This window comes from Podarcis melisellensis, assembly GCF_964234715.1.
Source record: "Podarcis melisellensis genome assembly, chromosome: 6".
Classification (NCBI taxonomy): domain Eukaryota; kingdom Metazoa; phylum Chordata; class Lepidosauria; order Squamata; family Lacertidae; genus Podarcis; species Podarcis melisellensis.
Window position 1 is genome coordinate 30,517,782 of NC_138538.1, and position 13,350 is coordinate 30,531,131.

The following is a 13,350-nucleotide window of genomic DNA, read 5'->3' on the forward strand; positions in this document are numbered from 1 at the left end:
GTCCATGGCACGAAAAAACTTCCTCGTGTCCTTTAAGATCTCATTATTCGCTGCCATCAGGGGTCTAACCCAATCTTTCGCCCCGGATTCGAGATGGCCAATCACATACGCCACTCGCGATTCCTCGTCGGGGAAGTCATCAAACTGCAAGTTTAGAGCGTATTGCATCTCTGTTCTAAAGGCATGATAGTTCCTGGGATCCCCCCCGAATTTCTGCACCAATCCTGGTACCTTTCTGGCGAGCGGGGTGGTTTTCTCCTTTCCCTTTTCTGCATCCTGAGCCCTCCTCTCCTCAAGCCTCGCCGTTTGCAGCGCCAACTGGATCTCCAACGCTCTGTACCTTTCTTCCAGGCTTGGACCCCCTCCAGCTGCTCCTGCACCCCCGGTTCCGGCTGGGTTGCTCATGATGCTTCTCTCTGCACAAGCTGGCTTTCGGTGACTTTCGGATTGCTGTGATGGGACGATGAGCTGCTTGTGCGTAAAATGCAAGTCCCTCAGAGTTTGATCAGGTTTTCAAACCTCTGCCTGTGACGGAGCCCCTCCAGCATGGCTGCGTCAATCACTAGTAGAATCCGAAAGTGGCTGCTTTCGGAAACGTTTCCAACATAAAAGCTCCTTAACGGAAACACGTCGTCTGGCCTCTCGGCGTGACAGTTTCCGTCGAGGTGTGGGTGTCCCTATAGGAGGTCCTGAGACCTCCCCACTGGTTTCGCTTGAAGCGTCTCTGAGCCATCCCTCCGACTCACTTTCCCTTGGAGTTCTTGCTCGCCCTCTACTGGTTCCCTCTTCCGCTGCTACTGCTCTCTCAACCTCAGGGAGCCTTTGCACCTGCGGCGCTTTAGATGTCAGTTCCCTGACACTAATGTTCTAGCTAAACAACCATGCTGGTGCTATCAGCAGTATATGAAAGAAAGTTAAAAATCTTATGCCATCGGAGAACAACAAAAAAACCCCTAGGAATAGCTGCTTGGTATCCTAACGATGATGACAATAGGCAATGCTAATTTGTCAGCACCACGACCTGACACTGCTGTTATCGATAGGTGACATCCAATTGTTCCCAAGTGTTGGCAGACAGACTGCATACCCACCAAATCTGTCTTGGAAAGTTACAGGACCTTGTGGAAATATGGGGTGGGGAAGGGGCTGAAGGAGGACAAAGAAGAATAGGAAATCTACTTTTGTAATGCTTAATGTCACTCAGTAGTGTTAAGAATTAGTCTATTTTAAAAACTAAGCACAGATCCATACAACATGTACATCTCTACAATAGCTCAATCTACACTTTTGTTAAGGGTAACTCCAAAAGGAACAAACAAGAGCTTATCCCATATGACAAAGTAACTGAGGAATTTTCAAGCGTGCAATAATCATGTGGGTACAGAAACTGAGAAGAACTCCTCAGACCTATATGCTTTTTCCTAGAGAATAATCAGTTCCTCCTGATTGGTCCTCAAACATTACGGAGCAAGATGCTTTTTAGCAAATCATATTACCGTATTTTTCCCCCTATAGGACGCACTTTTTCCCCTCCAAAAATGAAGGGGAAATGTGTGTGCGTCCTATGGGGCGAATGCAGGCTTTTGCTGAAGCCTAGAGGGCAAGAGGCATCGATGCGCACTGACCCCTCTCGCTCTCCACGCTTCAGGAAGCTATCCGCAAGCCTTGCAAGCCCGGTGGGAGTTCCTGCGGGCTCACAAGGCTTGTGGGCAGCAGCCTGCAGCCCCGGCGAGTGTCCGCAAGCCTTGCGCGCCCGGCGGGAGGTCCCGCCAGGCGTGCGAGGCTTGGGGAGGCAGCCTGCCGCCCGAAGCACGCGGAGCCCTCCGGAGGGTGCCCCGTGCTTCGGGCAGGTGTGTGCAAGGCTTGGGGCGGCAGCCGCTGCTGGGGGGGGGAATAATTTTTTTAATTCATTCCCCCCCCCCAAAAAAAACCCGAGGTGCGTCCTATGGGCCGGTGCGCCCTATAGGACGAAAAATATGGTAATCAATCCCTCTTCAAGCAGAGAACATTTTCATCATCCCCTACTGATATCAGATGAGACGACCAAAAACCACCTTAGCTTGGGAGATGGTTCTGGCAATTTTTTATCTCAAAGCAGAAGTTTGTTCAGAATAAATTATGAGGACAGACAGAAAGGGGAGAAAGTTCACCAGTGGAAGCAGATGGTGACGCTTCTAAAGCACATCTGATCTCTTGCTACTAGATCATGCTACTAGAATGTTAAATAAAGTGCATGATGTTCATATCCTACATATTTAGATTGTTTAGTCACAAAGTACAGAACAAAATGGCATGTGAATATGTTCTTTCTTTGTATTATACAATTGCAATCACATCTATATTAAAATTTAGGACAAGTTCCCTTGTTTAAAACTTGTGAAATTGCCTAGAAGCCTATACTGTATATAACTGCAGCAAAAAAAATTTAAAAACCTATTTCCTACAGTGAAGGGGGGAAGTATTTGATCCCCTGCTAAATTTGCCCAACTGTTTTCATGGTGACTATGGTCCCAGCTGCCCTGAGATCATTGACAAGTTCCCCCTGTGTAGTTCTGGGCTGCTTCATCACCGTTCTCATGATAATTGCAACTCCACGAGATGAGATCCTGCATGGAGCCCCAGACTGAGGGAGGTTGACAGTTATTTTGTGTTTCTTCCATTTGCGAATTATTGCACCAACTGTTGTCATCTTCTCACCAAGCTGCTTGGCAATAGTCTTGTAGCCCAGTCCAGCCTTGTGCAGGTCTACAATCCTGTCCCTGACATCCTTGGACAGCTCTTTGGTCCTGGTCATGGTGACTACTTTGGAATCTGCTAGATTGATTGCTTCTGTCAATAAGTTTTTTTTTTGTACAGGTACTGTAATGAGCTGGGATTACAGGTAAGACCTCTCCCTTACAGCAGGTGCTTGTGGTTCGAGGACCTGATCCCCGCTTAGTGGAATGAAGACACACGGACACGTAATATAAGGTTAATGGGCAAGAAAAGGCCACAACTTTATTGAGTACAGCAAGTGAAAGGTATTGGCTTAGGCATTGGATCACGTCACTTGACTCCACCCACTTGGAGAGGGGTGAGTCTAAAAGGGGGGTTTATTCACCAGTTGGTGGAGCCTGTTGATGCTAATCCGACTATAAGCTCTCCCCTGATGTCACCGAGGGTCGTGCCATGGCCCCCTGTCACACAGGCATTGGACAGGATCCACGACCGCCGGATTCCTTTAACGGAATACCCAAAAATTGAAGGCGTAGGCAATGGCCACACCTAGCCCTTTCACACACCACAAACACATTCCAATGCCTAACTGCCAAAATAAGGGGGGGGGCGGCGATAGCCCGGTTTAAAGGAGTGTACTGAAGCCGAGCGTGAGTGATAAGGGAATCTGCGCACCAAAAAATATTCTAGAGACAAACAGGAGAATGGGACAAAGAAGCTGGGTATAGCAAAGAGGAAAGAAGCAGGCACAGAAAGCCCTGAAGGAAAAGATATGGATAAAACCCAGAGGCCCTTCTCCAAACCTAGCAGTGAACTGCAGATGATTAAAGGGGTGATGATTGCTACTGAGCAGGAGCAGGAGGATGACCTGGAACGTGTTGACTCGCGACGGGAAGGCGGAAAATGAGGCAGAATGGCTGGCGCAGCAGTAAGTTAAACTGCAAACCACGCCCCTCCAAGCTGCCCGATTGGGTGCTTACCTGTGGGCGTGGTGCGCCAGCCAGGTGAGTGGGTGGCAGGGGACTAACGCCCCCTGCTTGAGGCGGGGATCGGATCCCACCCACAACCCCTCCCCACTTGCAGGAGAGTCGTTCTAATCTCAGCTCGTTACATACAGTGAACATACCAGGTAACCTGACATCTGGCTGGTTGATAGGGCATCAAATACTTATTTCACTGATTATAGTAAAGTAAAGGTAAAGGTACCCCTGCCCGTACGGGCCAGTCGTGTCCGACTCTAGGGTTGTGCGCCCATCTCACTCAAGAGGCCGGGGGCCAGCGCTGTCTGGAGACACTTCCGGGTCACGTGGCCAGCGTGACAAAGCTGCATCTGGCGAGCCAGCGCAGCACACGGAAACGCCGTTTACCTTCCCGCCAGTAAGCGGTCCCTATTTATCTACTTGCACCCGGGGGTGCTTTCGAACTGCTAGGTTGGCAGGCGCTGGGACCGAGAAACGGGAGCGCACCCCGCCGCGGGGATTCGAACCACCGACCTTTCGATCGGCAAGCCCTAGGCGCTGAGGCTTTTACCCACAGCGCCACCCGCGTCCCGTTCACTGATTATAATGCACATCAATCTCTGACTTTTGTCTTCTGTGTTTCTGGGGGTTTTCCTGTTGTTATTCTGTCTCTCACAGCTACAATAAACCTACCATTAAAATTATGGACTGGTCTTTTCTTCGTCAGAGGGCAAACAAGCAAATTTAGCAGGGGATCAAATACTTTCCCCCCTCCTTGTATCTTTACTTTGATATACTGGCAGATCAGTTTCCTCTCAGAATTAGGAATTGAAAAAACAAGTTCTGAACATTACAAATCCTTGACTAAACATCAGTATCAGATACAGCAGCTTTCTCCAACCTGGTGTCCTCCAAATGCTTTGGATAACTGTTAACAATCTCAGCCAACTTGACCAATGGTTGGAGATGATGGAAGTTGTAGACCAACAATATCTGGAAGGCATCAGCTTGGGCTAACATACTTCCAGAGCATAGCCAAAAAACAAAAGAAAACCCTACTTATCAATGGTTAGCAATCCTACGTCATTTATGTCATTTCTTCTTCTACCACTCCTTGCTCACCATTAATTACCTGTCTTAGAAGTCCTATCTCTAAACTGGACCCAATAGCAAGAATACCCTAACAACCATAGAATTCTATACAATAGCACATCGGCTATAACCACCAATCATTTTCAACTTCTTAAGGACTAAAGTTCTTGTATACTTAATATAGTAATTTAAAACTAATTCTAATAATACAACTTCTCATCTAACACTTCTGAACTAATTTTATTTCATGCTCCAAACCTGTATTTTGCTATAGTAATATCTACATTCTTCTTCAAAAGCCTATAGGCTACATTAGACTCAAATGCCTAAAACCAGGAATAATCAATATGACACGCCCCAACTGTCATTGGACTACAACTCCCATGAGCCCTAGTCAATTAGCACTTATGGAAGTTGGGAGTCCAACAGAAATTGAGGACACTGCATTGGTAATTGAGGGGGGGAGGAAACACCAGCGCAGAATGATACACACAGGTCCCACTTTCCCAAGAAATCATTCTTTAGTCAAGTGTTTACTAAGTTTACAATTCTCAGAAAAGTTAATGCTGTTCTTTTCAAACCTAGAATCACAGTTTTGCATATAAACTCAAGTTCAATAAGGGGCAGACCAGGTTGCTTTATAACTTGACAACGGCAACCCACCTTCTGCCGCCAATTATCATGAAGTCTAATACAATTCTTGCTGTGTTGCTACTGCATCAAGAAAGCTTAGCTCCTGAAAACAACTAGGGTTATGTGAAATATACTGATTATACACACCCCCATCTATACTTGCAAGGAGAATGACATAACACCAGCATCTGCCTAACAAGCTACAATTTTCTCTCGCAACTCAGTATTGTTGTATTTTACTTGCACATTATGTGCAATGGAGTGTTTATTCAAGAGGTTTCTGTTTATAAGGCCTACTGTCAAGGAAACTATAATTAACTAGCTGTTCAGTATTATGTTTCTAGTTGTTCAGATATTTTAAATAACAAATGAAAAGGTAAGCAGCACATAGGCAGCAAGAATAGATAAAATCAACACACTCATACATGCATAGACAGAAAAAGCTCATCTACAAGTAGGTTTGTATCGTTATGCAACAGTGACCCACTAGCTTATACATGCAGTCTCATATGCATATCTGAGCTCCCTAATGTATTAGGAGCCCTTGGTCTGAGCTGATTATTTTATTATTTACAGCTGGTAAAGAATTCAATGGCCAGGTTGCTTAGGGCAAGAGACTCTAGGCAGTTAACCCTAATCCTGGCCAAACTGCACTGGCTACCAATTAGATTCCAGGTCCAATTCAAATGATGGTTTTGACCTATAAAGCTTTATGCAGCTAAGGACCTCAATGCATCAAGGACAACCCCTCCTCATATGAACCAACCTCGACCCTGCAACCATCATCTGAAGCCCTTCTTTGTGTGTGCCCCTCCTCAGGAGGTCTGAAGGGTGGCAACATTAGAGCAGTGCTTTTCAGTGGTGACTCCTTGTGCTTAGAATACTCTCCTTGGGGGTGGCTCACCTGGCATCATCCTTGTATAGATGTAGACACCAAATAAAATAAAATAAAATAAAATAAAATTTCACCAGGGCTTTGCTCTTAATTATCTGTGGTCCCCTTTAGTGGATGGGGAACTTTTAATCCTACCTTTAAAAATAGGATTGTTTTTCTTGGTTTTTCTTTCATGCCTGGTTTAATGTATGTGTTTGTTTATACAATGTAAGTCACTTTGTGGTCCTTTGCTAAAAAAAGTGATCAATAAATTTAACAAATAAATTTAAGACATTTGTATACCACTTCATTATTCAAATTTCTAAGTGGCGTACATTATCTTCAGTGACCAAACTAGTGACACTAGTTCATTCATTGAAACATTTCAAAAATAAACTCTTATTTTTTTATAAACTTCCAATGCTACCAACCCTCATCTTCAGCAGACTGCAAACTGTCCAGAATGCATCGTTTTAGATACGTCATTTGCTATAGCCTTGATCTAGCCAAAACAAGTTCTCATGAAAGCATGTTTCCATAATACATTAACCCAAGAGAGACAGAATGATTTAAAATGAAATGTGTAGCTGTCCTTTCTATACAAATGTCTAGTATCAGTGTTCTGCAGTGTCATGGTTCAGCTCAGTCTCTTAAAAAGGATTGATTTTCAGTTTTCCTATACATGGTGGGTCCTCAAGAAGCAACGTCAAAAAGCGAACTTTCCAGTATTCTCTATTCATATAACACAAAACAAAGTTCTACTTATCAATTCAGAACAGTACAAATAATAAATTATTATTATTATTGGTTTTTAATGTGTGACATTTTAATGTATTTTTAATTTTTGTTTGAAGCCGCCCAGATAATAATTACAATATCACATTCTACTTTCAACCTCCATAAAGTCAGAATGAAAAAGTAATGCACTAGTTCACCCCCTTTTAAAGCATTCCTCATGATCAAAGTTTTTATTTCAGCCACTTGACAGGGGTCCTTCATTTCAAGGTGCAGGGTATTGAAGAGTATGGACACTATACCTCAGGGGAATGGGATATACCCTACCCATATTGTTCTTTTTTATAATTTATTGATTAGAGGATGCTCCCTTCTAGAGTAAATACACCGTTCACGGCTGTTTACAACATATAAAACATAATGCTTCCATAAAAATAGCATAAAATAACAAAAAAAAAAAAGATCAGAATATATCCATATATGTGTCATAAAATAAAAGGTCACAATGAAATGGTCTTCAATAGCCTGCAAACAAAAAACATCAAGGGAGAGATCCAACCACATTTCACAAGGCAAAGCATCCCATGATACCAGTTATTTAGAGGCCTCTTCTCTTGTCCCACTCGGTTGTGCTTCCACTCTAGGAAAGACACAGAGAAGAACCATTCCTTCTGATCTTAGAGAGCGACTAGGATGACATGGGAGAAGGCAATCCCCAAATGATCGACTTGTTGACTCAAATGTCTTTTTTAGAGCCTCTTCCTAGATCCCTTACACTTGGCACCTCAAAAACAGTAATACTGTAGTAACAAAATGGTGTAAAGCAGAAGGTCTCACTGTGGCTTAGGAAACAGCCTCACGCCAGATCAGGCTATTTGTCCATGTAGTCTAGTACTGTCTACTCTGAATAGTCATGGAGATTCCAGATCCTGAATCAGAGATTATTTTTCAAGAAAGTGCAGATGGGTGTTCTTTGTGCAGGAAACTCAGGCTGAACCCTGTACCAACTTCACAACAGATTTAACACAAAGGCTGCAATCCTATACCCACTTACCTGGGAGTAAGCACCATTAGGCTCAATGAGACTTACTTCTGAGTAGACATGTATAGGATTGCACTGTATTACAGATCAGCAGACATTAGGTGAGGGGAGCAAAATCAATAAATACTATATGAACATTTGCAATCAGAACAAAGTTAATGTCAGGGAGTCAAACCGAACCCTTTTTAAAAAAAACTGAAAACCCAGCATAATCAGAACCTACATAATCATTGGTGATGTTAGCTGTCTGCAAACTTTTATTATCCCCCTAATTCAACTGTGATCCACTGTGATCAAATTTATAATTTCTGCTCTATTTATTTTAAAAAAATTATTTTAAAATGTCATTTTTATCTATTTATCATTTTTATTAAAGAATACTATGCTAATATTATGTGCCAAATAAATATCTCATTTCCTAAACAGCCAAAAGTATCTGAACTGAAATGTTTGATGTTATATTCAAGTGAATGCAAAGCTGTACTATTTTTTAATGAAACACTTATCAATATTGACATTACAATTAGGTAACATATGCTTCCTCAAATTTTAAGGTGGACAATGAAGGCACTGAAAATGGTTAAAATGCTCAGTTTTAGCATACTCAGTGCTATATCTGCATGCACACTTTGAGGGGAACAATTCATTTGACTAGTTATTTTTATCCAGTCATTATTTTTACAAATTAATTTTATGAAACAATGCAGTTTTAGAAATGGGTCTTTTTTTCATGTGGAAAAACATAGCAATGCAATTTTTTCCATTACCGAAAATATCCTGTCCCACATCACTGTTTAAAACAAGAATGAGAACACAATCAGAAAAAAGGGCAGGTTATTAGTTTGGAATAAGGGTTTGACTAAAAACTGAAAAGATAGCACTTACTGACTCCAAAAACAAAGAATTATAATAAACTACTAATGCATTCACAGAACTAATATTGAGAAGAATGCAATGCTAAAATCATGGTTTCCTGCTAAAAGAACAAGCTGTAAAAGTATTGAGGAAGGCCTTAGGCTTGAGTGCTTCCCCACTGTCAATGCAGTCAGGACTTTTGCCAGCATTTGTAATAAACCAGATTATGGAAAGTAAATGTCCTTTTCCTGGTCAATGAAGAAGAAATGAAGGAAGTGTGGGAGCATGAACCTCTGCTCTGACTCACTCCAGCTAGTGCATATAGTACTGCTAAACAATATTTTAGCACTGTGTACAAATGCAGCCAATAGAGTTTGCAGGCAGAGATTAAACTATTTTTCTGATTTAGATATCACATAAACTGTGAATTAACCAGGCAGTTTTTTCCCAAGCTGAGTGTGTAAACGAAGGGAAGATAGGAATACTAAAGTTCAGTGCACAATACCATTACATCCAAACTAGGCCTTTAAGTTTTTGAAACTTTCTACTTTTACAATGTGACATAAAGATTGTCAGATAAATAGCTGCATCTGTACAATATATTTAAACATTTTGTATTACTGACATTAGGATAATTATCACGTTGATACTAATCACCTTATCATATATGTGAACCACCATTTACGTTTTCTCACATAAAGTAGAACAAGACGAGGTGGTTCGGATACTCTGAACCAGTTACTGAAATGCTTCTGGTCTGATTGCAGTTGAATCAGAACCAGACCTGAACTGGAACTTTTGTTGGTTTGACTCCCTGTTTGTAGCACAATGTGACAGCATCACAAAAATGTATCCAAGTTTTATCATGAAATAAGAAATACCAGTTTTTTAATCTGTCTCGGGCTTCCAACTGGGCTCCCACTTCAAAGCTGATACCTCTTCTGTTTGGTGGATGTTTTCTCATTTTGTTATAAGCCGCTGCTTTTATTCCCCTGAAAAATGCAATTAAATATCAATCACCAGAACCTGTGTCAATTGCTAATCTGTCTAATTAGTTAAAATAATTCATATTCCACAGCTTCAATTATGTAAGTTTTCTTTGCATTCTTTATACTGTATGTTGAAAAGAGTGCCTTTAAATATATAGTCTCTTCATTACAAAGACTGGCTTTGTATACCCCAGATCTTACTAAAACTCATCTCTGGATGTCAAAGTTGAGCACCTGGGTGTACTGTGGAAACACTATCATTGTTGAGGGGCTCCCTCCGGTGTTCAGGTACCAACATATCTGTAATGCTTCTCAAATGAAATTCTTTGTGGTCAATCTTTTATTGATAATTCGGCACAGTTTTGTACATCACTGTTTGTTGTTTCCAGTGCTACCTGTCTACAATTTGATCCATGTGCTATGGCCACCACCTTTCGAGTTTACTGTGTTGTTGCCACGTAACATGTTGTTTCATGCAACTGCTTACCACCTGGATTGTCATCTCTAAATGTTTCTCTAATAGTATGTATTTTTTTAAAAAAACCAACAACAATCCTTGCCATATGGACCAGGTATCATGCAGAACAAATTTTGAGTAACCACAAAGCTGATGCATTGTCTGAAGAGGTCCTTAATTTCAGTCCTGCAAGTTTACAGATATGATGCACTGAACAGTGCTAGCTTTTACACAGTACAGGAATCTTAGATTTAGTGCATGTAGTGTATTACAGAGAACTGAACAGACGCTACTGGATTATCTGGGCTATCTGATATACACTACTAAATATATACTGTATTATCTTTTCTGCAATGCCTTTGTTCTTGCACATTTTGCTTCAAGTTCATGCTAACAGCACTACAGGCTTTTACTGCTGCAATTTTGTTAAGGTTGCTTTGTGATTGATCAACTCCTTCATTAACACTGTAAGTCTCAAACTAATGAACAGTGGCATATAAAAGCACTGTTCTGGAACAGTGATCTGGAACATGCACACCACTGATCTAGAACATGAAAATCATTTGCAAAATGAAACAGCCTCAACATGGTGGCTCTTAGTGACTTCTGTTTTAGACATTACAATAGAACTGCAGCGCCTTTTTCTAAAAGCTTTCACACATACACACACACCCTGGAAACTAGAACATTTGTTGACTCCTAAAGTTGCTTTTATTTTCAGTTCTAAGTTTGATGCACAGCTTAAAATCATAATTTTAAAATGCTATTGTGAAGTAAACTACAATTTTCTGCTGAAATTTGAGGTGCTATAAATGTGAGCTACCAAGAAGCAGTGGGCATTAACAATGTTTCAACTATTAAAAAAAAGGTTTTGCTGGTTTACATGGCTCTGTCAACAACATAACAATTGGACTACAATAACAAATCCTATACACAACGAGACAAGCCAAAATTTGCAGTTGTCAGTAGCCTGCCAAACCCGCTGAATCCAATGAAGTCACTGTGTGGGTGGAAAGACTGCTCATGTAACAGATTTTCCCCTGTGCTCCCCATACCACCCAAATCTGCTTCAGAAGGTTGGGGGTGCAGGAGGAAGAAGATAGGGAACGTCCCATCGCACTAACAGAAGTCATTCTACTCATGCAGTGCCTTTGAAAGGCTTTAGAGGCACGCAGATCAGTAAGCCCAACACAGGTGTAGGGAACATCGCCACCCATCAAGCTCTGAACTAAAGGTGGTAGGCTCTGAACTAATGGTGGTAGGCTTTTCTGGACACCCCAGCACCAAGAATAGCAGCCCTGGTGTGACAGGGATCTTCCCCATAGCTGGGCTGTGCTTCCTGTACAGTCCAACATCAGGGACAATCCCTACTCGCCATCCACGTCCAAGCAGAGGAGGGCTGGACTTTGTCTTGTCATGCATACCAGCAAGTGATGAGACACACACTGAGTAGAGTGTCTTAATACAACTGAAGAGTGGCAACACATCTCCCATCTTAAATGCAATGCAAACATGATCCTGCTTAGCCTTCTCTGCACATCTAAAGAAAAAAAATACTGAGACATATGGAACCATGAGCTAAAATATAACTTGAAGACCTCTACTAAACATGTGATAAAGAATGACACCCTCTTCTCCTAAATAGCTGCACAACCGAAAAGAGAATTGAGGCTTCCATAAGCTACTGAAACTGGACCCCTACCCAAGGCCTATATGGTGCAGTGATGCAACCAAATACATATTTATTGAATGTAATTTGTTCCCACTTTAGGCAGAAATAGAAGACTAATAGACAGACAGACAGACAGACAGACACACACACTGCTAAGGTTTCACCTTCTGTAATGTGTTGCTGGTGAAAATCTGGTCTTGGTTAGCACAATTATTTGTGGTAACTGTATTTTGCCTGCCAGATCAGCACTTTGATGAACACTATGTTTTATCAGACAAAAAGGTATGAAAGATTCAAAACAAGATTCCATAATTTTACACGTCAGCTTATTTTATTGGTCTTGCAGTGCGCATTCTCTCTCTCCCTCCCTCACACATGCACAAACACACAAGCTACAAACTATCAAAAGAGGTCTATGTGGATAGCCAATCCTGCTACTGTGGAACACACTAGAATGGGACATTCATAACCATGTGCCTGCCTTCTCTGACTTGAAAAGCCAGTATGTAAAGCAAACCTTAAAGCTAGGCATGCAGAGCAAGATGCTGGCAACTAGCTCCAGTCAACAGCTGCAGAGTGTCCTACTGTTTCTTACCCAGAAAACCAACCTATTAGACACCTGTACAAGGTATAATTTCGCCCACCTCTTTGTAAACCAGGCAGACAGGGTTTCTCCCTTAATACAATACTATGTATTCAATATATAACACGAAAGAAAGGAAGTCTTGTCCATCTGTGCCACTGGATTCTGGGCCCAGAAGGCATAGACAAAGATATGTAGCAACTTAGCTCAGCTCTGCATATGGGAAAAATGAATGAAGGGACAGGAAAGCTTTGACAGAGCCGGGCAAGGAACAGATTTCGTGTGAGAGAAAAAGGGTGTGACTGATATTTCTATCTATCCTGTTCTCTTTTTGGTTCAGGGTCGGTTACTAAAAAATTTGTCTTTAGGCCAAAGAAATAACTGCCTAAATTTCTAAGCCTACTGAGCACTATTAGCAAGAACTACTGTACAGAAACTGTCAAGCAGGCCTCCAGTAGCGGCTATCAGGTACATAAGCAGCGAGTATTTTTAAAAAAATAAGTTTAAGGTCTCCTAAGTCCCCTTTGCATGTAGTGCCTAGCCAAAGGCTGTAACCCAAAGCAGCTAATCCAATAGTCACCAAAGGGACCATGACACCTCACCGGTGGAATATAATTCCGAGATAAATCAAAAGCCTTCACGGGCTTTCCAACTGAATGGATGAAGGAGCCTGAATACATTTTAAACCATCTGTGTGAATTGAGTGTGTGCTGAATCCTCATGCACAGGGCATAATATGCTTAA

General features: G+C 41.8%; 1 protein-coding gene across 2 annotated transcripts in view; it reads right to left on the reverse strand.

Moving 5' to 3' along the window:
- Positions 1 to 13,350, reverse strand: part of PHF20 (PHD finger protein 20) — a 50,031-nt gene that overhangs the window by 34,331 nt on the left and 2,350 nt on the right. For both annotated transcript variants that reach the window (XM_081916717.1, XM_081916716.1), the window contains exon 2: positions 9,787 to 9,897. In XM_081916717.1, the coding sequence (XP_081772843.1) occupies positions 9,787 to 9,869 (83 nt within the window). In that variant the 5' untranslated portion in view covers positions 9,870 to 9,897. The remainder of the gene's footprint in view (positions 1 to 9,786; positions 9,898 to 13,350) is intronic.